At 35.0% G+C, this 22,735-nt stretch overlaps 4 protein-coding genes and 1 non-coding gene across 9 annotated transcripts in view; 4 read left to right on the top strand and 1 right to left on the bottom strand.

The window, feature by feature from the left end:
• On the top strand, window positions 1,010–3,584 carry LOC105174984 (nuclear transcription factor Y subunit B-6-like). Its single transcript, XM_011097273.1, has 2 exons — window positions 1,010–1,153; window positions 2,737–3,584. The coding sequence occupies exons 1-2, from the start codon at window positions 1,090–1,092 to the stop codon at window positions 3,372–3,374; spliced, it is 702 nt and encodes a 233-aa protein (XP_011095575.1). The 5' UTR covers window positions 1,010–1,089; the 3' UTR covers window positions 3,375–3,584.
• Window positions 5,082–8,800, top strand: LOC105174983 (DNA-directed RNA polymerases I and III subunit rpac1). Its single transcript, XM_011097272.2, has 9 exons — window positions 5,082–5,374; window positions 5,488–5,673; window positions 5,975–6,104; window positions 6,213–6,293; window positions 6,420–6,619; window positions 7,048–7,143; window positions 7,286–7,379; window positions 7,556–7,672; window positions 8,353–8,800. Exons 1-9 carry the CDS (start codon window positions 5,219–5,221, stop codon window positions 8,454–8,456), a joined length of 1,164 nt encoding a protein of 387 aa, XP_011095574.1. The 5' UTR covers window positions 5,082–5,218; the 3' UTR covers window positions 8,457–8,800.
• Window positions 10,385–15,298, top strand: LOC105174982 (serine/threonine-protein kinase D6PKL2). 5 transcript variants are annotated; one of them, XM_011097267.2, is made up of 4 exons: window positions 10,385–10,706; window positions 10,799–10,866; window positions 11,605–12,609; window positions 14,226–15,298. In XM_011097267.2, exons 3-4 carry the CDS (start codon window positions 11,720–11,722, stop codon window positions 15,097–15,099), a joined length of 1,764 nt encoding a protein of 587 aa, XP_011095569.1. In that variant the 5' UTR covers window positions 10,385–10,706; window positions 10,799–10,866; window positions 11,605–11,719; the 3' UTR covers window positions 15,100–15,298. The 5 variants fall into 5 exon arrangements, with proteins under 5 accessions (XP_011095569.1, XP_011095571.1, XP_011095570.1 ...); XM_011097269.2 differs by lacking the exon at window positions 10,799–10,866; XM_011097268.2 differs by lacking the exon at window positions 10,799–10,866 and having other exon boundaries at window positions 10,385–10,798.
• TRNAF-GAA lies at window positions 15,658–15,730 on the bottom strand. The gene has a single exon. It is a non-coding gene; the product is annotated as a tRNA-Phe (tRNA).
• Window positions 19,434–22,735, top strand: part of LOC105174981 (phosphatidylinositol/phosphatidylcholine transfer protein SFH2) — a gene marked incomplete in the record, with an annotated part of 3,851 nt that continues 549 nt past the window's right edge. The window contains 11 exon segments of the mRNA XM_011097266.2: window positions 19,434–19,799; window positions 19,891–19,919; window positions 20,717–20,800; window positions 20,881–20,934; window positions 21,202–21,279; window positions 21,520–21,573; window positions 21,790–21,849; window positions 21,938–22,033; window positions 22,346–22,447; window positions 22,535–22,615; window positions 22,691–22,735. Coding sequence (XP_011095568.2) covers window positions 19,745–19,799; window positions 19,891–19,919; window positions 20,717–20,800; window positions 20,881–20,934; window positions 21,202–21,279; window positions 21,520–21,573; window positions 21,790–21,849; window positions 21,938–22,033; window positions 22,346–22,447; window positions 22,535–22,615; window positions 22,691–22,735 — 738 coding nt within the window.

Genomic DNA, 22,735 nt, shown 5'->3' with positions numbered 1-22,735 from the left:
TTGACTTCATTTATAAAAATTGCGTTACGGACACTTACTACATATTTTAAAATTTTAATAAATTAGTTGCCATAATTAAGTCATTCCCATCCGTAATTTAGAAAATAACTAAATACGTACTCAGTGTTGTCATATTAACGATGAGTAAATGACAGTATTGAAATTTAGATTTTAATGATCATTACAGTACAATTACGTATCTAAACGACGAGATATGAAATAAATACTTTCCTAAGTAAACATTATAAACAAAATGATATACAAATATATAATCTTTTGCAATATCAGCACATTCCAACATTTGGGAATTACTTGAAAATATTTTCCTTAAGCGTGTTTTGTAAATTTTTCGACCTACGTTGAATGGTACAATAATACTTATCTCGCACCTTAATCTTGATTTTAAAAAAAACAAACAATTATTTCAACTTTTTGAGGCATAAAAATGTAATCCCAATCATTCACTTACACTAAACAAAAGCAACTAAGTTTTCTGAAAAAATAAGGTTGTTTGTATGGATTCAATTTAAAAGTATGAATTTTAAATTTTTAGTAACAATTTTTGAATTCGTATGAGTAATTCTAGATTCAGAAGAACTTAAATACTTCTTTCTAAATTTGAATTGTATTCCGTTAAACATTGACAAATCATCAAATTCTTCCAATATGGAATTATTTGAAATACTTTTTCCAAAATCGTCCCATCGAATCCAAATCCATCATTCCAAATGCAGTCCGAAATAATTTGATTTTTGCAACTAGGGCCATACTAATTTATTGAATAATGGTGGTGAATATGTCAACTTACCAAACCAAAGTAAAATAGGTGAACATTTTCCTATACATAGTGACAAGAATGAACACTTTCCCATTTTTACCCCTACCTTTCACCACTAGTAACAAGACACACCACCCTCATTTGCCCTTGTGGACTCATTTCAAAGGTTTCACTTGTCTATATATATTCAATCCAATTGCTTCAACACTTCACATTCATAGCCAAGAAACAAAAGAGCCCTTAGAGAAATAGTGTGCCATTTGTGTGTAGAAAAAAGAGTTAGAAAAATTTTCATAGACTAGACTTTGAAGATGGAAAGTGGAGGAAGCTCTAACCCCAAGCATAAATCAAACACCAAAAGAACACCCCAATCTGGTAAAATATCACAAACAATTCTCATACCATTCTCACTTTAGATACAAATCTATGTGAACAATGTGCATTGGATTTTTTTGCTCATATACATCACTACCATGCATGGAGTATTTGGACTCCTTGGTTTTGGATTAATGTTTGGAATTATTCTTCAACTAGCTCAACTTGGTGCGTCTCCAGATCTTCTTTTACGTTTCGTGGCTTCCGCTGTGTAGATTAAATGAAAAGCGATACTTTGTCGGCTTTCGCTGTGTTATTCTATTCCGATTTATTTTCTGTGTTGACGTGTAACGCTATGTGATTTATGCTATTTTCTTGATTCTCCGGCTGATAAACGACACGCGTAGGTATAATTCGTCCTGATTTCTTGCACGTACTTGAATTAGTGAATTTTTTGTTTCAATTTCAAATACTTGTCCTAAATTCATCTTTTTTTTGGGTATGAAAAGTGTTTTCCAATTTCAACCCTATCCAATTTTAAGTATCTAATCTAATGAATTACTCTCCACAATTCAAGAAACAATTTGTGCCTCCATATGTGTTTCATAAATTCAAACATTATAAATCCTTCATTGGTTCTCATGAAAAAGAGAGGGAAAAAAAATCTTGAAATTCTTGTTTGAGGGCAATTGTGTCTAGAAGTGCAAAAGGAGTAAAATAAGGGTACTTGTTTGCAAATGTTTTGCTTTTGAAACTGAAATTAAGTGCAATAAAGCATCTTTGTTTTCTTTTCTGCATAGTTTGTTAACTATTGGACAAAAGGCCAACAACTTTCACCAATACTTGGTTTTTTGTACATGATGATGGTGAAGAAAATAGGAGGTAAACAACATATGACCATCACTGTTTACTTGGCAGTCAACACTCACCCATAGTTGGCACACTAAATAATAATTATTCGAAAATATATTCATATGTGTGTATAATTTAAATTATTATTATTTTTGCTTAATTATATAAAAGAATGAAATAAATAATTAATCATAAAATGATATTATTTTAAATTTTAGTTAATTCTAGATGAGCACGAATAGAATTTTTTTAATGAAAAACTTAAAAGAGATGGTCGTTTTATGTAAAAATAAATATGTTGGAGGGTATTTTGGTCATTATATATTTAATCAACCGAATGCACTGTCCAAGTATTTTACAAGGTTGCGAGCATGCATTTACTATTATATATGTTTGCATTTTTAAATATTATTTTTTGTCATTGATTTGATTGATATATGTTTATTCGAGTCTTAAGAGGGAAATTTTAATACTAATCGAGTTTGACAGGATTTGAATCAATTACATAATAAGTGTGATACACTTGTCGTGTGATTAGTGTATAATTTAAGAAAAGTGATTAATCATATAACAAGTACATTATATTTATTCCGTGTAAGAATTTTTGGTCGAAATAACTCATATTTTATTAAAGGAATCAAAGGGTAGCAACTCGATAAATCTCAACCAATGCTACCCTCATCCCCTCACCTAAAGTAGGTTGTCTTTTTCACTTTGTTGCACTATAAATGTGAGCTTGCATTGCTGAAAAAATCACACACTCGGGTTAAACACCTTCTTCATCTTTTCAGGCATAGTCATCCGGGAGCCGAGCGCAGCACCCGCCAACATCCCCAACAATGCTGCCGGCTTGAACCCGGAACAAACCTTCAAGCGCGATCCGGACCAGTACATGCCCATTGCCAATGTCATTCGAATCATGCGCCGTATCCTCCCGGCCCATGCAAAGATCGCTGACGATGCAAAGGAGACTATTCAAGAGTGCGTCTCCGAATTCATTGGCTTTATTACAAGTGAGGCTAATGACAAGTGCCATCGGGAGTACCGGAAGACTATCACCCCAGACGACGTGCTCTCAGCCATGGGGACGTTGGGGTTCGACAATTACATCGAACCCCTGACCTTTTACTTGAATAGGTACCGGGCTCAGGACCCCGAACGGGCCTCCATGCACCAGTTGCCGTTCATCAGGCGTGCGGCCGGCCCAGTTCAGCCACGACCAGCGGCTCAAATGCCGGTAGCTCGACCACCGCCACTACAGGTGCCACCGCAAACAGCAATGAGGTTTGCTCCACCGGCCAGATTCGCTGTCGAAGGCGGTAATTATGCTGCGTTGCCACAAATAGGTGACTACTTTGTGGGCAACGAGGGTGGCGGGGAAGGCTCCTCCGGCGGCTACCTGTACGATCGGTATAGGCAGTTTAGGTAGAAGAGTGTGGCCAGCCATACTTAGAAACTTAAAATCCAACCGGATTGGTTGAAATCTTCATTGTTGTGTTTGATGATCAAATCGGTAGATTAGATTTCTCAATTTTGATATTATGGTCGGCCTGCTGGCTCCAGAAAATGTAATGCAAACATGTCACTAATTTTATACAAAGTTTTGTCATAAATTTATGAGCAGTTTAAAATTGCAATAAGAACGATGAATTTATTGTGGAATTACACTTAGACCCCCTCTCAACCTACAAAATTATACTTTTCTCAAATAAAATTTGAAATTACACTTAAATCTCTTTCAAAAAATTTTCATTAATTACACCTGACCTTCATTCATTAAGGTCCAGACAAAAATTGCAGACGTTTTACGTAAATTTTCAACTTGTCCCTTATTTAACAATTTTCATATAAATTTTTGTACCTATAGTATATATATATATATGGATTGAGGTTAACATCGTTATATATTTTCTTTATAAATGCAATACAATTACGTGGGAATATTAAATATGGTAAAAATAAAAATTTATATAATTTTTTTTCTAACATTAGCATCTTTTATCAAAATTGTAACGAAGGGAGTCAGGTGTAATTGGAGAATTTTTAAAATGGGGTACAAGTATAAGTTCACATTTTTAGATAGAATCTAGATGTGATCAATCGTAATTTATTTTAGGTATGAAATATTTTGAATGCAAAATATATATAAAAATGGATTATATTATAAAATATATCATCATATAACTAATTAGATTTGGGACAATTTATAAAAATTCCAAAATGATCTGCTAAGATTTCTAAAAATTGAAATCAATGATTTGATGTGTCAGACTCACTTTATAATTGTATAAACATGCCATTTACTTAATAAATATGTTTAAATTATTGAAAAATGATAACTTTTGAAAATATTTGGTATTCTTACACATATTAAAACTTTGGACTAACAATTGACTTTATATTATTAGTTTATTGTATAGTATTAGATCTTTATATTTTATTTATGAATATATAAAACACATTTATATTTATAAAATAATGCATATAAATTTACTTTTCCATCTATACAAGAAAAGGTATTTTTTTCTCTCATAAATGACTTTATGACACCGTAATACAAATTTTATTGTTATGCCAATAATATTCATAAATTGAGTTTTTTTTTATTGCTTTCTTTCTTTAGTTTTTAGAAATATGATGTATTAGTTTTTATATATATATATTTATTTAAAATATATTTTTAAATATAAAATATTATTTATTATATGCACACAGAGATAATGTATCTTTTTCTGTCCGTGAAGATCCCACCAGAGCGCCTTCTACTTCTAGTAGGCCATGAACTAGATCCGAATCATTCTCAAAGAGTCCATAAGAAGTGATCTTATTTTTTTCATCGAGTCTGGGTAGAGACCAAAGATCTTGAGCCACCGATCCGACAGAACAACTCAAAAGATAAAGAAGTATCGTTAATTTCTTCATGCTCGCTCCAAGTTCGAAGTACTATTTGTACAAATAAGAATCTCCTTCGTTATATGATTTCTTCTTCATATAGATAGATATAGGATCTATGGGGCAATTATTTAGAAGTACATTTTGTGCAAGTATATATAAAAAAGAGCCTAGACCTGTCCGGTTTGACCCGGATCCGTTTACCATCCCCACTAGAAAATTTTTTAGGAAAAAAAAGGAAATCGAAATCTTGCTTAAACCCTAAACCCCCAAAATTTTGCATACCTGCGTTCTGTCTCTGCGCCCCTCCAGGCTCCAATTCCCCCTCCCCCTCTCACGACAGACGGAGAGAAACTAAGCTATCAAGAACTGCACAGAGGAATGGTTTCGGAGAGCGAAGATTCTGAAACCATGAAGGAAGAGAAGACGCCGAAAATTCCGGTGTGGGATTTGCCTGATGTTCCGAAGGGAGGGCTGCCCCCGCACCTCGAACTCCAGAGAACTCGCGTTCTCTGCACTTTCGATGCCCCTACTCATGTATTTACATTACCTTTATTTATTCATTGCTATTTCTTCTCAAACTTTATTTTTTGAGGGGTTGCTCAAGGTTCCGTTTTTCATTATTTTTGTTCTCTGTTTTGGCAATAAAGACGGAAAATTTTCAATACTCCGGTGCATATGCGTCGATGGGAGTGGATAACAGTCTCCGATTGGAGGAATTTCGCAGCAATTTTAGAGTTGAAGTTATTAGTCTCACAGAGGATGATATGGAGTTTGATATGATTGGCATTGATGCTGCTATCGCGAATGCTTTTCGAAGAATCCTCATCGCCGAGGTGCGCCTTTTCGGGCTTTTCAGCCATCTTTGTGTAAACTTTGGGATTTTATATCAGAGCCAACTGGAATTAGTGGAACATGGTCTTCTAGCTGCTTAACGTATATTCTTTGTGTAAACTTTGGTTTTATATGAGATCAGCTGTGTATTTGACATATTACTGTCTTAATGCCTTCTAGCTACTTAATGTATATTGTTAGTGGACTTTCATATGATTACAAACTGCTTCTGTGCAATTGTCCCTATAGAGCTTATATTTTATTGGGTGAAGGGCTGATTTCTCTCTCTCTTTTCCTGTATAGCTTCCCACCATGGCTATTGAAAAGGTTCTTATAGCGAATAACACCTCAGTGGTCCAAGATGAAGTACTCGCGCATAGACTGGGTCTTGTTCCACTTAAAGTTGATCCAAGGCTCTTCAATTATAAGTCAGGTTCAAGCTATTTCCCTCTTGTTTTTCTATATTTCTTTTCTTCAGCTGTTTTTCAGTTCAGCTTTTAATGAGACTAGTTTTATGATGCTTGAGTTGTCTATTCTCCAGAAAATGATGAACCCAATGAAAAGAATACTATTGTATTTAAACTCCATGTTCGTTGTGAAAGAGGGAGCTCACGTATTAAAGGTATCATTTGTTTGCTCAACCAATGAAGATCCATTGAACATGTTTCACTGATTCCAGTTTAAATAGTTTATCTCAATGAACAGTTGCAATCATTTCTCTTCCTTTTATTGATGCAAAATATTGCAGTAAAGTCCAACGAGCTGAAGTGGCTGCCACATGGCAGTGAGTTCATACTAGGCACAGAAAAAGCAGCTGCAGATTCGACTTCAAAGACGAAAACTTACACTTCATTTAATTGTAGCCAAGACTCTTTGCTGGAATTTGTAAACAACCCAATTGGGCCGAAGCATGATGATATCATTTTAGCTAAACTTGGTCCGGGACAGGTATGGTTTAATGTTCGATGTCTAGCTCTTTGTATCTGTGAAACTTAGAGCAGGACTATATTGGACCCTCTGTGTTGTCATTCATTTAGTGGTCTTGTTTGTAAATGTGCAAAATCACAAAAATTTTGGCTTCTCGTACTATGATCTAGCATGCTTGTATTTAAACAACTTCGATAGTAACTGCAACATATTTCAACATATCTCTGTTGCTTATCATGAGAATAAAACCCTGTCTAAAGGATAATTTAATTGTAAAATGAGCTGATGGTGATTCATGTATCTTGCATAATAATGGCTACTGCTAAGTGGTGAATTTTTTGACGACATAGTATGATATCATATGTTTATGTAATGCTTTCTTGCAAGTTAGCCATCAAAATCTAAAAGATTGTTTTCCGTGTCTCTGAAATACAATGCTACTCGTGCAGGAAATTGAGCTGGAAGCACATGCTGTGAAAGGAATGGGTAAGACGCATGCAAAGTGGTCCCCTGTTGCTACTGCTTGGTATAGGATGCTTCCTGAGGTATGAAGATTCCTATATCCTTTTTCTTTATTATTGGTGTCATCTTTTCTTAATCAAAACTCCTTCAATATGCTAAATTTGTTGGGCGCTAATATGGTTAAACAATAAGGCTGAAACAACTTGGTATTATGTTCCTGTGTAGATTGTCTTTTTGCAAGAAATTGAAGATGAAAAGGCTGAAGAACTTGTCAAGAAATGTCCTGTTAGAGTGTTTGATATTGAAGATATTGGTAAAGGTAAGATGATAGCTGGGCGATGATTAATTTTGTAAATTGCTTTAGCTTATCTTATCCCTTATGCATCTAAATTGGTTTACTGCAAAAGTGATGTTACATCTGTCCACTGGTTCCAAATGTATGCTGTTTGTTTCTCAGTTATAGGTTTTCTAATAAGTTGACTGACTGTCAATTAGGTCGAAAGAGAGCAACTGTGGCAAGACCTCGATCTTGTACTCTCTGTCGCGAATGCATCAGAGGAGATGATTGGGATAAGCGTGTGGCTCTTCGGCGTGTAAAAGATCATTTCATTTGTAAGTGGAGTGGTGAAACGTACCTTTATATTTCAGTTATACTGACAGTTTCTAGTCATTTAGTTTCTTCTTGCACTTACAAAATATCTGTGGAATTTTAGTCAGTGTGATCTGTTATTCCAAGTAGTTTGTAGTGCAACATTTTCTGCTGTGCTGCCACCAATGAAGAAATAGCAAGTTCCAGGCAAAATAAGTTGCGTTCAGCATAGATGTCTGTATGGCTGTGAGAATATGCTTAATAATATGCTTTTGACTTGTTCATTAGAAATTCACCTTTTTTCACCTTTTCTTTTTCGTGTCCGGATTCAAATTGAGTTGCAAGAACTCTCAAATCTTGTGGTCAAAGTTCAGATGATTGCTAGCTGTAAAACAAAATATTAAGGCTTTGTTTTTATAAACCACGGATAATTTAACTTCACAATATTTATTTTTTCTCTCTTATCAGTTTTCTGTGAATTAGCTTATGAACATACCCTACAAATATGTGTGGTAGCTTTAAGCTTCTCATGGACCCCTTTTGTGTTATAAATTCTGCTGTTAGTTTCCCCAGTGCCCTAATTTGGACATTGTAAGACAAGGAAAAGTTACAAGTTTTTAAAAAATAAGGTCCGACACTTACTTGTTGGACGGTAACTTCACCAATATGGTCCTAACATTTTTGTTATCTCCTACTTCCTCAGTTACAATAGAGTCCGCAGGAGCGCTGCCTCCTGAAGTACTGTTCACCGAAGCTGTGAAGATTTTAGAAGACAAGTGTGAGCGGGTGATAACTGAGCTCTCCTGAGTTCCTTCAAAGACAACCTTGGCATGGGGAAGATCCAAGTACATTGGAAACGAAGATGTAGGAATTGTTTGTCAGTTATTTGGCATGACTACAAATTTCAGATAGCCCGCTCCATGTTCATGTCTCTACAATCAAGCAGTGGAGTGAAACGTAAACATCAAACGCAGTTGAAGTCAAAATCGGCATTTACATCATGACGGAAACTATTGAATGTATCAAGAATTGGTATATAAGCATCATCCGGTGTACTGCACTTACTGTGTAAGAAAAATGTAGTACCTGAACCTACAAGGTCGAATGCGAATCCATTTCATTTTCAGTATTATCTTAAAGATGCAGTCACACTAATCATCTCTTCATACTGTTTGTCTCCATCCAGGTATCATAACCATCATGTTACTGACAAAAAAAAAATTCAAACATTGGATTCTTGATCAATCAGACAGGTCACATTTCAACATTTTCCTTGTAAACATGTATAAATAAAACACTTCACAAACCATTATCAACTTTTACCTTATTTTTTACAAACCCAAACATGTGACAGCCAGGATGGAGAATATAACTTAAGACCCCCTTCCTAAAATATAGTAAAAAACGATAGTAGGCCGCGAAAGCAGAACTTTTTGCAGGAATAAAGAAAGTTATTAAACCTCAAAGCCACATGTAATAAGCGTGCTACAGGACAACGTACATCAGCATACACAGCGAAAACTGGAGAAGAGCATTGTTTTCGTTGGTAGGGATTATCCATCAATGGGCACTGCCTCAGGAAGCAAGAAAGGTTGTACGATAACTGCAGTTGGTGTTGACAACACATATGGTAAGGTCAATGGGGAAGGCTAAGACAAACTTGGGTTCATTAATTTTAATTTTCTGTAAGGAGAGAACAAACTTAATTGATGAAGTTTTTGTCAGGAAAGGTTTGTGTTGTAAGTGGCACGCAACTAGGGGGAGAAGAGAACTCTCTACATGCATTCCACAACTGGGCCAACGCCAAACAGTCATGGAGTGATATAGATGACTGGGTTCTTGGCTTCACTTGCATTTTTCTGGCATTTTTTTTTGGATAGTTATATTTAAATTTTTGACTTATCTTCTGTTCGCACAAATAATTCATACCTTTTAAAACATTATACATAGATCTCTAGAAAATCATTCCTATTTTTTGAAAAATATCAATTTCATTTGCACATTACCATTCGTACTTTTTAAAAAATTACTGATATACCTTCCACAAACATCAATAATATTACACAAACTATCATTCTTTTTGTTGTTAAGGATAATTTTTGTAATTATACAAAAAATATGGATGATTTGTAAAAATAGATCGTAAATCAATAAAAATAAATATAATCATTCATTTTTTTATTACAAAAATTTTAAGGTATTTTCGACTACAATCACCATTCAAAATATAATAAAAGAATTACAAGTCACGTACGTAGGTTGTTACTTAGTCAGTGCTATAGAATTGTTCGGATTTAGAAAACAATTGTTTTGTGATGAAACTCCAAATTTCAAAGTATTAATAAATTTTAAAGACAAATACAAACATTAAAAGAAAACGTCTCATGACAAGAAGTGTCACATCAAGGTTGCATTAACTTGTATTTAATTTTGTTTAATATAAGGAAAGGTATGCCCACATTGTAGATGAAGAGGTACATTAAAATTAGGCAGTGTAATTTCAATAACTATTGTCCATAATAGAATTATAATTAAGGTGAATAATGGGGAGTGAATTGAATGAAATTGTAGGCAATAGAGCAAGAAGGTGGCGGGGAGGACACAAGAGGTAATTACCAAGTTAGTTACAGTCTTAATGGGAAATTAATGGAGGAGTGGTCTCAACTCTCACCAGCTTCTTGCAAGCATGAGGGACAGGTTGGAGCATTTGAAGGCCCATTTGTTGATTCAGACCCTTTTCTTTGCGACAAAATTCATTGAAATTATTGAACATGTAAAGCTTTTACTTTAACTCCTCTCTCTCCCTCTCTCTCTCACACTCACACTCACAGACACAGTCTCTTTGTTTCTCTCTCTCTCACACACATATATACATACACAATACAACAATAAACTACAGTATTGCTGCATTGGTATTGGCAGTCACACACCCAACTCTCTCTTTCAACATTCTCAAAGCCTTTTCCTTTTTCTTTTCCTATATCATTCAACCCACACATTTTTGGAAGAAGAAAGGGGGAGGGGAAGGTGTCACTATCTTGTTTATCTCTCCCTACAGTTGAGTGGCCTCCTTTTTTAATTTCTTTCCTTCCAATTCTTAAAGCAATTGAAATTTGCAAACCCTAAAGTTCTGATCTTTGTGACTCCAGGTTTGCTTCTTTTTTGGTTTGGACTGCTTTTCTTGCTTTACTTTCGAACTGGTCCAGTGGATTGCTAGGTGCGTTGTACTTCTCTACGCCTCTCTGGGTTTTTGTTTTTTTTAGCATTGTGAGTTTTTGTGGGGTTTTACAGATCCCTCTTGGTAGGGTTTTTACAGAGAGAGGTGGGTCATTGTTCAAGATCTGTGCTTTTCATGGACCCTTTACTTTTTTTCCAGCTATTTTCATCCTAAATTTGTGCTTATCTTTTTGCTATGTGGTAATGTTTGACTATGAAGGGTGTTTGAGGGACTACATTTGGTTTATAGGTTAAGTCAGTCTCTCTCTCATTGCAATATTCTGCTGATCTGATGTATGAATTTTGTTATCACTGAGCAATTGTTCGTCTCAAGGTTGAAGGCTTGCATTTTGAGGTAAATTGGACGTGTGATGTTGCTTCCACGGGAAATTGCACACTTTGTTGCTCTTCTATCTGTTGTATTGATCTGCATCTTCACTTGTATGCTTCCTGTTTCTACACTTATTTTTCTTTTACTTTTGGAGGAGAAGAGATTCTGCCTCTGATTTGCTTCCTCAATACCCTTTTGTGAATCCAGCTTTGAGTTTTTTTGTTGGATATGTGATCGGTTTGGTACTTATGAGGACTATCCTCGTCTGTGTTACGCCTTTGCTGGAGATTTTGTATGTCAAAGGACTGACGTTGTTTTGAACTAATTATAATTTATTTAATCTACTAATTTCCTCTTATTGTCTGTGATTCGGTCACTAATGTGCTCTGTCTCTGAACTAAACTGCAGATGTGGATGCGGCGCAGATGATGGTTTCTGATTTCAGCATTGAAGGGGCAAACATATTGTATTTGGGCTCTGTGTGTGTTCAATTTGGTTAATTATAAAGTCTCCGTACAGTCCAATGGCCTCAGAATCATGTATCACGGGCTCCTCAGGAAAGCAAAGCAAGAGTCATGGAGGGCAAGCGTACAAAACAGGAAAATTGGACTCTGCTATGAAAGAATTACCCAGAAATGTTGAAAATGCTGCATCTAAGAAATTTACTTTAGAAGCTGCAGCGGAAATAAAAAGAAATAATCATTTGCAGAAGGGAGCAGTCAGTTCTTTGACAGGTAAAATGGATTCAAGCTTACATTTGGGTAATCCAAAACAAGCACCAATATTGAACCAAACTGCTGAGCAGGAAAAGAAAACATCAGATGATGGAAATGTGAAAGACAGCGCTGCATCTGCAAAAGTTAGTGATGGAGCAAGCAGCCTTGCTAAGACTAGCGGAAGTGCCAAGATTAGTGATCGAGTTGATTTCGTTGAGAGTGGCAAGAGCAGTTTGTGTAGGGGTAGCACAAGTACTGATATTAGTGATGAAAGTACTTGCAGCAGCTTGAGCAGCGGTGTTAACAAACCCCATAAAGCAAACGACCTTAGATGGGAGGCAATACAGGCGGTCCGCACAAAGGATGGGGTCTTAGATCTGAGGCACTTTAGACTACTGAAGAAGTTGGGCTGTGGTGACATCGGAAGTGTCTATTTGTCGGAATTATGTGGTACGAAGTGTTACTTTGCAATGAAGGTTATGGATAAAGCTTCACTAGCTAGTCGAAAGAAACTTCTGCGAGCCCAGACAGAAAGAGAAATTCTGCAGTCTCTAGATCATCCTTTTCTTCCGACCTTATACACTCATTTTGAAACAGAAAAGTTTTCATGTTTAGTAATGGAGTTCTGTCCTGGGGGAGACTTGCATACACTTCGACAAAGGCAACCAGGAAAGCACTTTTCTGAGCAAGCCGTGAAGTATGACACTTCTTAAACTCATGCTTTTGTGATATATTATTTGTTTTATGCATTAAATGTTTCCTCTCAGGACTTCGCAAATCAATGCTACCATATGTATAACTATATTTTGAGCCAGCAACTGGATAAAGAAATATTTGAACTAACTAAAGCAAATCTAGAAAGTATATTTCAGATGTGAACATGTGAAGTTCTAATAATTCTGCGAAAACAAACAATGAGCTGGTATAGATCCCAGCGGTTTATGCATACTACTTACTGTAAGGTTTATCGCTGCCCTATCTTAAAGGTCTATCATGGAAATAAGCTGAGACAAAGCCTAAAAGTTTCAGAAGCTTTTGATTCAGAATTCTAGTCGTTTCAAGACCAGTTGCCAATGCGGCACTTGGTAGTTAGTTTACTAGGAATTCTTTGGTCCTTACAGCTTCTGCAAGCGCACTCTTATAGAGAGAGGATAAAATACACAATCCAGATTCTGATATAAGAGCATATTCTAATCAACTAAATCTATTCCATGCTGCTAGTGGCTTATCATGAAAGGTTAAATAAGGTAACCAGAGCCCTGACTCTTGAAGATTTTTCATAGAACTCCAATTCAATAAATGCCATGTGAAAGCTTCTATGTTGGAACTCCTAGCCTATTCAGTTGTCAGTGGAGACACCTGTGCTTGCTAGTGTGCATTCAATCAAATTCTTCCTAGATATATTTTCTCTTCTTCTGCTCTTTTAATTTCACTTTACATCCCTGCAACCCAGTCCTCAACAAAAAGCAAAATAAAAAAGAAGTCAGTACAACACATTTTTCTCTAAATTACTGGCTTAATTAGCATTTTACTTTTGCAGCATACCTTGAATATCAGGTATCAACTTGAATCCATGTGGCTGTTCATTTAGCTTCTTGCTTGTTTTGAACACCTTTTACTTGCATTTTACTGCATTGTATGTGGGTCCCTTTAAGCATTCTTCTCTTTTTCTGGTGATATTACCTCAGCAGATGTAAGTCATACTTACACCTTGTTTCGTCTACTGTATTTATGTCTCGACTTGTAGTGTACCTGATGAAGCAGTGAAGTAAAAGTAGAATAGTCATCTCAGACCCTATCCTGTATTCCTCATTTACTATATCTATTCCCAGGAACACTTACTTCCAGGAGTGTTCCATTCTCATAGAAGAAACTGAAAAGCTAAGAAGGAAATTATTAGTTTGACGTGCCACCTATTTATGGTTATTGACATGGACCATCAAGTTGACGGACTGAATTCTCTATTACAGCTCATCCAAATTCCCTTTTCCACGTGTATCTTATTTTACGTAATGTAATGTATTTATACCTGTTTATCTTCTTAACATCATGTTTCTAATGTTAAATCCAATTTGCGTGTCTGTCATACATTTCTGATTAATTTTTAATACCTTTTGTGTGCATTTTACAGATACTGATATTTTGAATTGGGTATTCTCTGTTAGTCTGTAAGCCTAAGATACTAGTTATAATCCCATCTGCATTTGAACCTTAAAATCTAGAGCCTTGAGGGATGTTTGCCTGTGTGAGCTTAATTAAAAGAACTTTTTCTTATCAATTTATTATATGCTTATTTGGGATTTTCACATGCAGGTTTTATGTGGCAGAGGTCCTTCTTGCTTTAGAATATCTTCACATGCTCGGCATCGTCTACCGTGACCTGAAGCCTGAAAATGTTCTCGTGAGGGACGATGGGCATATAATGCTATCAGATTTTGATCTTTCACTTCGCTGTACTGTGAGCCCCACTCTGATAAAGTCCTCATCGATTGAAGCAGATCCTTTACGGAAAAACAGTGTTTATTGCGTCCAACCTGCCTGCATTGAGCCATCCTGTATCCAGCCATCATGTATGGTCCCTACTACATGTTTTGCTCCTCGCCTCTTTTCAAGTAAATCCAAGAAAGATCGAAAACCCAAAAACGAAGTGGGCAACCAAGTTAGCCCTTTGCCAGAACTTATTGCTGAGCCGACGGATGCTCGTTCAATGTCATTTGTTGGTACCCACGAATACTTGGCACCTGAAATCATTAAAGGTGAAGGGCATGGCAGTGCAGTCGACTGGTGGACGTTCGGGATTTTTCTCTACGAGCTATTGTTTGGTAAGACACCATTTAAGGGATCAGGAAACCGGGCTACCCTCTTCAATGTCGTGGGTCAACCCCTCCGTTTTCCAGAATCTCCAGTTGTTAGTTTCGCTGCTAGAGATCTAATCAGAGGCTTATTAGTGAAAGAGCCACAACATCGGTTGGCTTTCAAACGTGGAGCAACGGAAATCAAGCAGCACCCATTCTTTGAAGGTGTGAATTGGGCTCTTATCCGTTGTGCAAGCCCTCCAGAGGTCCCAAGACCAGTCGACATGGAGAGGATTCCCCTACCTCCACCATCAACTAGTCTGAAAGTTGCCCCTGCAGCTATCCCAGCTCCCCAGAATTCTGACAATTATCTGGAATTTGATTTCTTTTAGTAGTTTTTCATGTTTGAGCTGCTATTTGTTTTCAGAAAATGAGATATATGGATATTTCCAGACATTAAAAGGACCAAAAGGAAGGTCAGAGCGTCTTGTGCTAGTAGTGTTTGATTATGTATTTGGACAGTTGAAGATTTGTTGTATTGCAAATTGTTGTAATGCTGTTGGTATCAATCCGTACTGTGTATCACTTCAAGCTTTCCTGGTACAACGGCTTGGCTTTGACTTTTCAGGAAACAGTTCCAGACAAGACACCGACTGTTTTTCTGTAGTAACATAAGGTGTTAAGACAGGAAAAACATAAAGCAAGAAGTAGGCAGGCATAGCAAGAAAGGGTTTTGCTCCCTCATTCTTAACTTGCTCGACGTCAGCTTGTTCTTGATAGGTATGAATCTGTTCTGTGAGCACTACTAGGAGTGGTTGCTCGCTGATTGGAGGAAGGAAAGGAAGGAAGAACATGTCAATAGACAATAAATGTAATGGAGAAGTAATGAGACAAAAAGGGCAACTAGCAAACGTCTCGCAGACTGGAAAATGTCAACATTAGGATGAATTTGCGGTGAGCGTGGATCGAACACGCGACCTTCAGATCTTCAGTCTGACGCTCTCCCAACTGAGCTATCCCCGCAACCGTTTATATATTTGTATTCATATGAGATCATCTAAAAAGATATAGTTAATTATATACAATTTTTTTCCCTTATATTCTTACCTACTCAAAATTTGAACTCAAAACCTCCAAAAATACTTATTATAAGACACAAACCAACCGTTGAGTTGTCCGTCTGAAAACCTCTATTCATGTTAGATTAAGATTTTAGGATTTTAGCTGGTGAACAAAACCACTAAGGAGAATGTATAAATTCTTTTTCATGTTCTACACACTTTTATACTACTTATTTTGATTTCTTTAACTAAAATTTGAAAGCAAACATAAAACTAATATGAATATCATGTGACATTCCTTTCCCATTGGGTATTTGGATGGATGGACATTACAACATAATGAAACAAACATATGCACTCACATCACATGATGTCCATTTCTTTTCACTTTGGTCAAAAAGCATCATATATACCACTATAACTCACAATCATCAACCATCTTCATGTGTGTCTTAGAATGAGTATAAGTTGCAAGTGGCACTACTTTCTTCTCTAGCCACCTTATAACCAGCTACTGCCTTTTATTAAGCTCACTCCAACCATTGCTTTTCTCTATTCTAACTTAAGTTTCACAATATTTTAATTAGTGATTCTAACTTATGTTTTTATCTCGAACCAATAATTATTCTGTTTCTGCTATAAGAAAATTTAACATTTTTTAAATAGGATACGAATCTGTGCACCCTACCCGGTCCGACCCATAACTACTATTATCGACCATTCAATATCTGAAAGGCTGAGATCACGATACATGAACTCGTTCAAATACGACATTCGGCTCCATAAAGCTTTTCAGTCTAAAGTACACCATTTTGATTGTGAGAGTCTTTCATTTTAGACATCAGAGGATATTAGTTGATGTCCTCCAACGAGCCTAACGATCTATTCATTTTTTCAAGTTCCAAACACGTATGTATAAAACTATCTTGAGGTCACCTCGATTTCCCAACTCATACCACCCGTTAATATAGTTTTTAGAACAAAGTCCAAACAGCCTAAATTTAATATATCAGCAAAGTTATGCGTTGAGTGCAGTGAATGAAATCCTAGTTTTAGTTTTGACCTTGGTACTTGAATTTATAATTAGGTGAGAGTTATGACGATGCCTTAATCATCATCATCATCATCATCATCTGTATGAAAAGATTGGGGTCCCACTCTTATAAATTGAACATTAATTAAGTTGGTTGATACTCCAGACGTAAAAGTCGTGCTCCACATCAATCTGACGTTATTTCCTCATTCAGCGTGTCTACTTTTATATCATCTAAAAAAGACTGCTCCCACGCTTTTAAATTACTTTTAATTATTTTACTTTTTTTTTGGGAAATAATTTAGGCTACATTACATTTACACTATTTTGTTGTAAGATTCAATATAGAGATACTTTTTTTTTAAGTTATAATTGCACTCCTGAATTTGTAGTTGTAATTACACGTACATTCTGTATTTTAATAATAAATTTTTTCAAAAGATACATAAAATTAATACCCTTAAAAAATATACTTAGAATTTTATAAAAAATATATTTGTATTTTAATTTAATTTTAAGATTATAAACGTATTTATTCGATAATTTAATATATAAGAGTATAAAAGTCATTTTATAAGAAGGGTCGGCCAAAATAAACCTTCGGACCATCAACTATTCATAATTTATCAATAATTCAATCACAAACTATTTTTCGTAAGTTCTTTACTAATTTTTTAGATAATATTACACGTTAGGCTAAGTTACCAAAAAATATTGATAATTTCTCAAACTATGAAAGACTACTTGTAATTATGCCAAATATAAGAAGATCACATTATAATTTACCTGGTAAATTATATTTGAATATCTTATTTTCTTGGGCTGGTCATTAATTTCGCTGTTGAAGGATTCTAGTCAGAAAAAATCAATATTATTATTCAATTAGTTGAGTTGACATTACTCTCCTCCTAGAAAGAGAGGATTCTGATACCATACTCAGATTGTCCTCGAATCCCATTCCCGATGTACTCAAAAAAATTCTACCAACTATAATCACGTTGTAAATTATTTAAAAAGTTCAAATTTAGAATGGAATCAATTTTTGAATACCAGATATAAATAAAATAATTCTTGCTAAAAGATAAAAGTAATGATCCAACACTCAAACCACTATTCTGACAAATTGGTCGTTTAGTATGTGTAGTGCTAACTATTTAATTATGCGAATAAACACACTAATTGGAATACTTTTATTACACCCCTTTATGCCAATGGCTAAATCTTATTCCTTTTTTTTTTCGACAAAAATTGTCACGTTAAAACTACGCAATGTCTTCCAATTATGCTATACAAAGGTTGTCCATAGACCGTCCAAACATTTAGGACAATGTTTGATCTTGTGGGTATTCGACAAAAATAAAAATCGTGGCGAATATAAAAAATAATTGAAAGTGTCGTGCCAAAAAAGAAATTATTATATAAATATATTAATTTTCAAGAAATTAATCAGTTTTCATGGAAACAACAAATGCTACTTTACATTATACGATGATGTATTTATTTAGGTAACTCTATAAATATATAGCCCCCAATAATCATTGTCGGGATTTTTTTTAAAAAATTAATAAAATTGAAAATTATAAATAGAATAAAAATAAATTTGAATTATGTTTCTAAATTGGTTAGTGAAAAGAATATGCAAATATCTTGGATTAAAAAAATATTATATACTTATATAAATTTAAATAAAATAAGGGATAATTTATATAAAACAAATATCTGATAAATCGTTTGGATAAAAATAAACAGTCATAAAAAAGCAATGATTACTTATGTGGCAAAATAGAATGTAAAAAGGGAATCCAAATATGCATTTACATGAGTCTTAATTGAATGTCTCCAATATTTATGTTTTATTATTACATATATTTATATTGATTGTTTGTCCGAAAAGAGATATTTAGCATTTATTTTACTTAGGTAAAAAGATGGCATCAAATCTCAAAATTAATGATCATAGATTATGTTTGGTGATATTTCCCATTGTCATGATACATTATGAGACATATTACCATCTCTAGCCCCAAACCATACCTTAAAGCATTTGGACAAAACCAAAACCTAGGGAGAAAAATCCCCTAAATCACAACAACATTGATATAATGTTTTACCAAAATCAAAACTTTTAAAATCATTTTGAAATTCAATTAGGGTTAGAAATAGAAATTGACAATTTATATTTAGTTTAGGGATAGTTACATTTGCACTCCTGACCTATAATCTGTTTACATAAATTATTCGTACTTTTTATATAATTACAGAAATTATTAATAACAATCAAAAAGTAAAAGTAGTGTGTGAAATAATATTGACGTTTTGGGGGTATGTGTGTAATTTTTCAAAAAACAGTGGTGGTTTGTATAAATAATAGTGATACTTTTGGTGGGTGTATGTGTAATTATTCAAAAAATGGATGATTTGTATAAATATATCATAAATCAAGAGCGTAAATATAATTATCCCTTTAATTTAATATCATAATATTCTTAAAAAACATACTAAACAAAAAAAGAATCTGAATTAAATGGAAAAAAATTTTCCTTTTTGTATTTGGAATAATTCTCCGAGGAGTGGTCGGTGGATTTTGTATTTAGCCCATTACCGCCAACGGTTGCGTCTGGCCAATACAAATAATTATTATGTTATTAGTAGCAGAATCGTTCTTGTTGGGTGTTGCTGTGAGAATCGCGAGTTGAACTTAGAATTTATCAACCGCAGATATCTTTATGCCCTCAATACTTTATAAAGTGTTCTTTCTTGCTTTGTCTTTTTCTGTAATTTGAACTTTTTTCCATTTCTGTAAGGCGTCTTTGCTCTTAAGGTGGTTTGGTTGTGGGGTGGAACAAGAGAGGCCCGCTTTTTCCACAAGGGTCGCAACCCCACCAGCAATTTGTGTGAGAGTGTGTGTGTGTGTGTGTGTGTGTGTAAAGAGGGAAAGCAACAATGGAGTTCATAACTGAGGAAATGATCAAACAGTTTCTGGCCCAGATGGAAATAAGTCAGCTACTCTATTCATCTGTTGATGTGTTTGCTGTTTTGTTGATCTTTGTGTTTGCTGGCTGCTGATGCTTTAATGGTTTTCATTGCAGTTGATGAACCACTGAAGAAAGCCTTCCTGGTTTGTCATTGTTTTTGATCATTTTGCATTTTCAGTAATATTGGGTGGAAAGATTGGTTGAATGTTGATGAAGTTAAATTTGATCCGGGCTGTAATTTTGAGTTTATAGGGTTCTAGTCATTTTTATTTATATACATCATGGTTTATTTTTACTTATCTCTCTCCCAATTGTGGCTGGGGATAAAAGAATGGTCAATTTCAAGTCAAATTGTTGTTTGGACTCAGACTTGGGTTGCTTGGAAATATGAAGGGTGCTCTGTGTAAGTAACATCTTGTCGGTTAGTCAACTTGATCAAGTTGGTAGTGAGGACTAGGAACTGGGAAGACTTAGGCATTTCTTAGTCATTTTTTATACATTGCTTGTCTGTAAGTGATGTATTGCAGTTATTTTTGACCTATGTAAATGTTAATATAGGGTTGAATTCTTGATTTTTCTGCATCCTTAACTGTATTCAGTGCAAATTCACTTGATCGTCCAGGTTTTCTTTCCAGAAATTATCTGATATAGCTCTTACTTTTACATTTTCTATTTGTTTTTCGATTGAATTGCCCGAGGAATTTAGTACTAATTCAGATCCTGTAGGTAAATAAAAGTTAATTCATTTCCTAGCTGTTCAACAAAATAATGATGGCCAGGATGCAAAATGGATATAGGAAGGATGAGAAATCGAAATTTAGATGTGAAGTGTGCATTGGATCATCATTGATGCATCAACTAAGTGGGAGGGTGTGTGTTTCTCAGAGCACACAATTCTGTTGAATTAAGTACAACCTGATTATTTTCTGATAATTTGCAGAATATACATAATGGTTACCCAAGGGAGAATTTGATGAGGTTTCTAAAAGCAAGAGATGGAAATCTCTCGAATGCACACAAGATGGTTTGCTGCAGTTGATTTTGTTCCTGTTAAAGTAAGCTAATTATCATTTTCTGGTTCTAACAGCAGCGCATACTTTTCAGCTTATAGACTGCTTAAACTGGAGGATACAAAATGAAATTGATAACATACTTGCGGTGAGTATTGGGGTTATTATTCTTTTAGTCAGTTTATCTTCCTCAGTTTGTTCTGGGTCAGCATTGCATATTTTAGTTGGAATTTGTAACTTCAGACAAATTTCAGAAAAGATCTGTTATTTAAAATTGTAATATGAAAAAAATTGGAAACAACCAGTTACAAACTCTGCAACTAGAGGTGCACATTTGCCTAGCACGTTGAAGAACTGTATGTTTGGTTTCCCTTTTTTATTCTTTAACTTTTGATTTAGCTGTTTGCTTATGCAGAAGCCTATTGATCCTAGCGATGTGTATAGAGCAATACGGGATTCTCAGCTAGTAGGAATGTCTGGGTATTCGAGAGAGGTACATAGTTGTCTCTGTAATTTCTTCCCTCTACACGATGGATTTGACGTTTGAACAAAATCGGACCATTTGGCTTACTTTTCTTCTTTAACAGATTTGTCATTCTCCCCCTCCTCGTATTTATTTATTTCTCACTTTTCATGAAAGTACGCCACTTACACTGTTACAGACAGATGGTGCAAATTGTGATACTGAGTTCATTTTAGCTCATCATTCTACTCTTACCTTGGCAATTTATAGGGTCTTCCTGTCATTGCTGTGGGTGTCGGGCTCAGCACATACGATAAAACATCTGTAAGTTGCTGTACTTATGATAGACTTAGTGTTTATTACTTCACAAGCTACAAATGCTTCAAAACTTTCACTGGTAAATTGGGAATCAGTTATTATTTATGCAGAATTAGGAGACAAAGAAAACATAATAAATATATTACAGAACTACTCTTTTTTTGTTTTGGAAAAAGTATTTTGTCGTGTACTGGTTGCTAATGCTTGTTATCTATAACTTAGATTCACTACTATGTCCAATCACATATCCAGATGAATGAATACAGAGATCGCGTGATATTGGTGAGTTTCCACGAGGATCTCTATGTTAAAATGCATTGTGTATCTGTAACTTTAGTTGTCTGACTTACTCTAGACTCCATTAATATAGCCTTCGGCAACAAAAAAATATGGACGGTATATTGGCACATGCATAAAGATTCTGGACATGAGTGGTCTAAAGCTTTCTGCATTGAATCAAATCAAGGTATTACATGTCTCTATGACAGTTTCCTTGGTCTATTTTTTACATGCTAATTTATAACTGCAACAGCAGTTTTCATATGATCGCCGGCGTACCCATTTTGACTGTCAGTTGCGGCCATTAATTACCATTGGATTTATGCAAACACTGAAATATCATTAGTCTTCACATACAAATGCATTGAATTGTATACATGCATATCTATTATCTTGTTTGCATTCAGCTTTAGTTGTGATCTCTTATTAGTTTAGCTTGACAGCATGATGAAATTACTCTGACTATGCCCTGAAATCATTGTACTTCTGTTGGTTGCAGTTATTGTCTGCAATATCAACGATTGATGACCTGAACTATCCCGAGAAGACGCAGACTTATTACATAGTCAATGCCCCATACGTATTTACAGCATGCTGGAAGGTGTGGTGTGTGTTGGCGGTGCATGTAATCAGTTTGTATGTACTACATTGACATTCAATATAACCTAATACATTTACGCATTCTCAGGTTGTTAGACCTCTTCTGCAAGAGAGAACGAGGAAGAAAGTTCAGGTTCTTTCGGGCTCTGGTAGAGAGGACTTGTTGAAGGTAGTTTTGTGGTAATACATTGGCTTCTTTGCGCTGTGTTGTTCAAATTTGACATTCATAATCATATTTATGCAGATTATGGACTATGAATCTCTCCCACATTTTTGTAGAAGAGAAGGG

Source organism: Sesamum indicum, linkage group LG12 (assembly GCF_000512975.1).
Source record: "Sesamum indicum cultivar Zhongzhi No. 13 linkage group LG12, S_indicum_v1.0, whole genome shotgun sequence".
Lineage (NCBI taxonomy): Eukaryota > Viridiplantae > Streptophyta > Magnoliopsida > Lamiales > Pedaliaceae > Sesamum > Sesamum indicum.
This window is presented reverse-complemented; position numbering and strand designations above follow the sequence as displayed.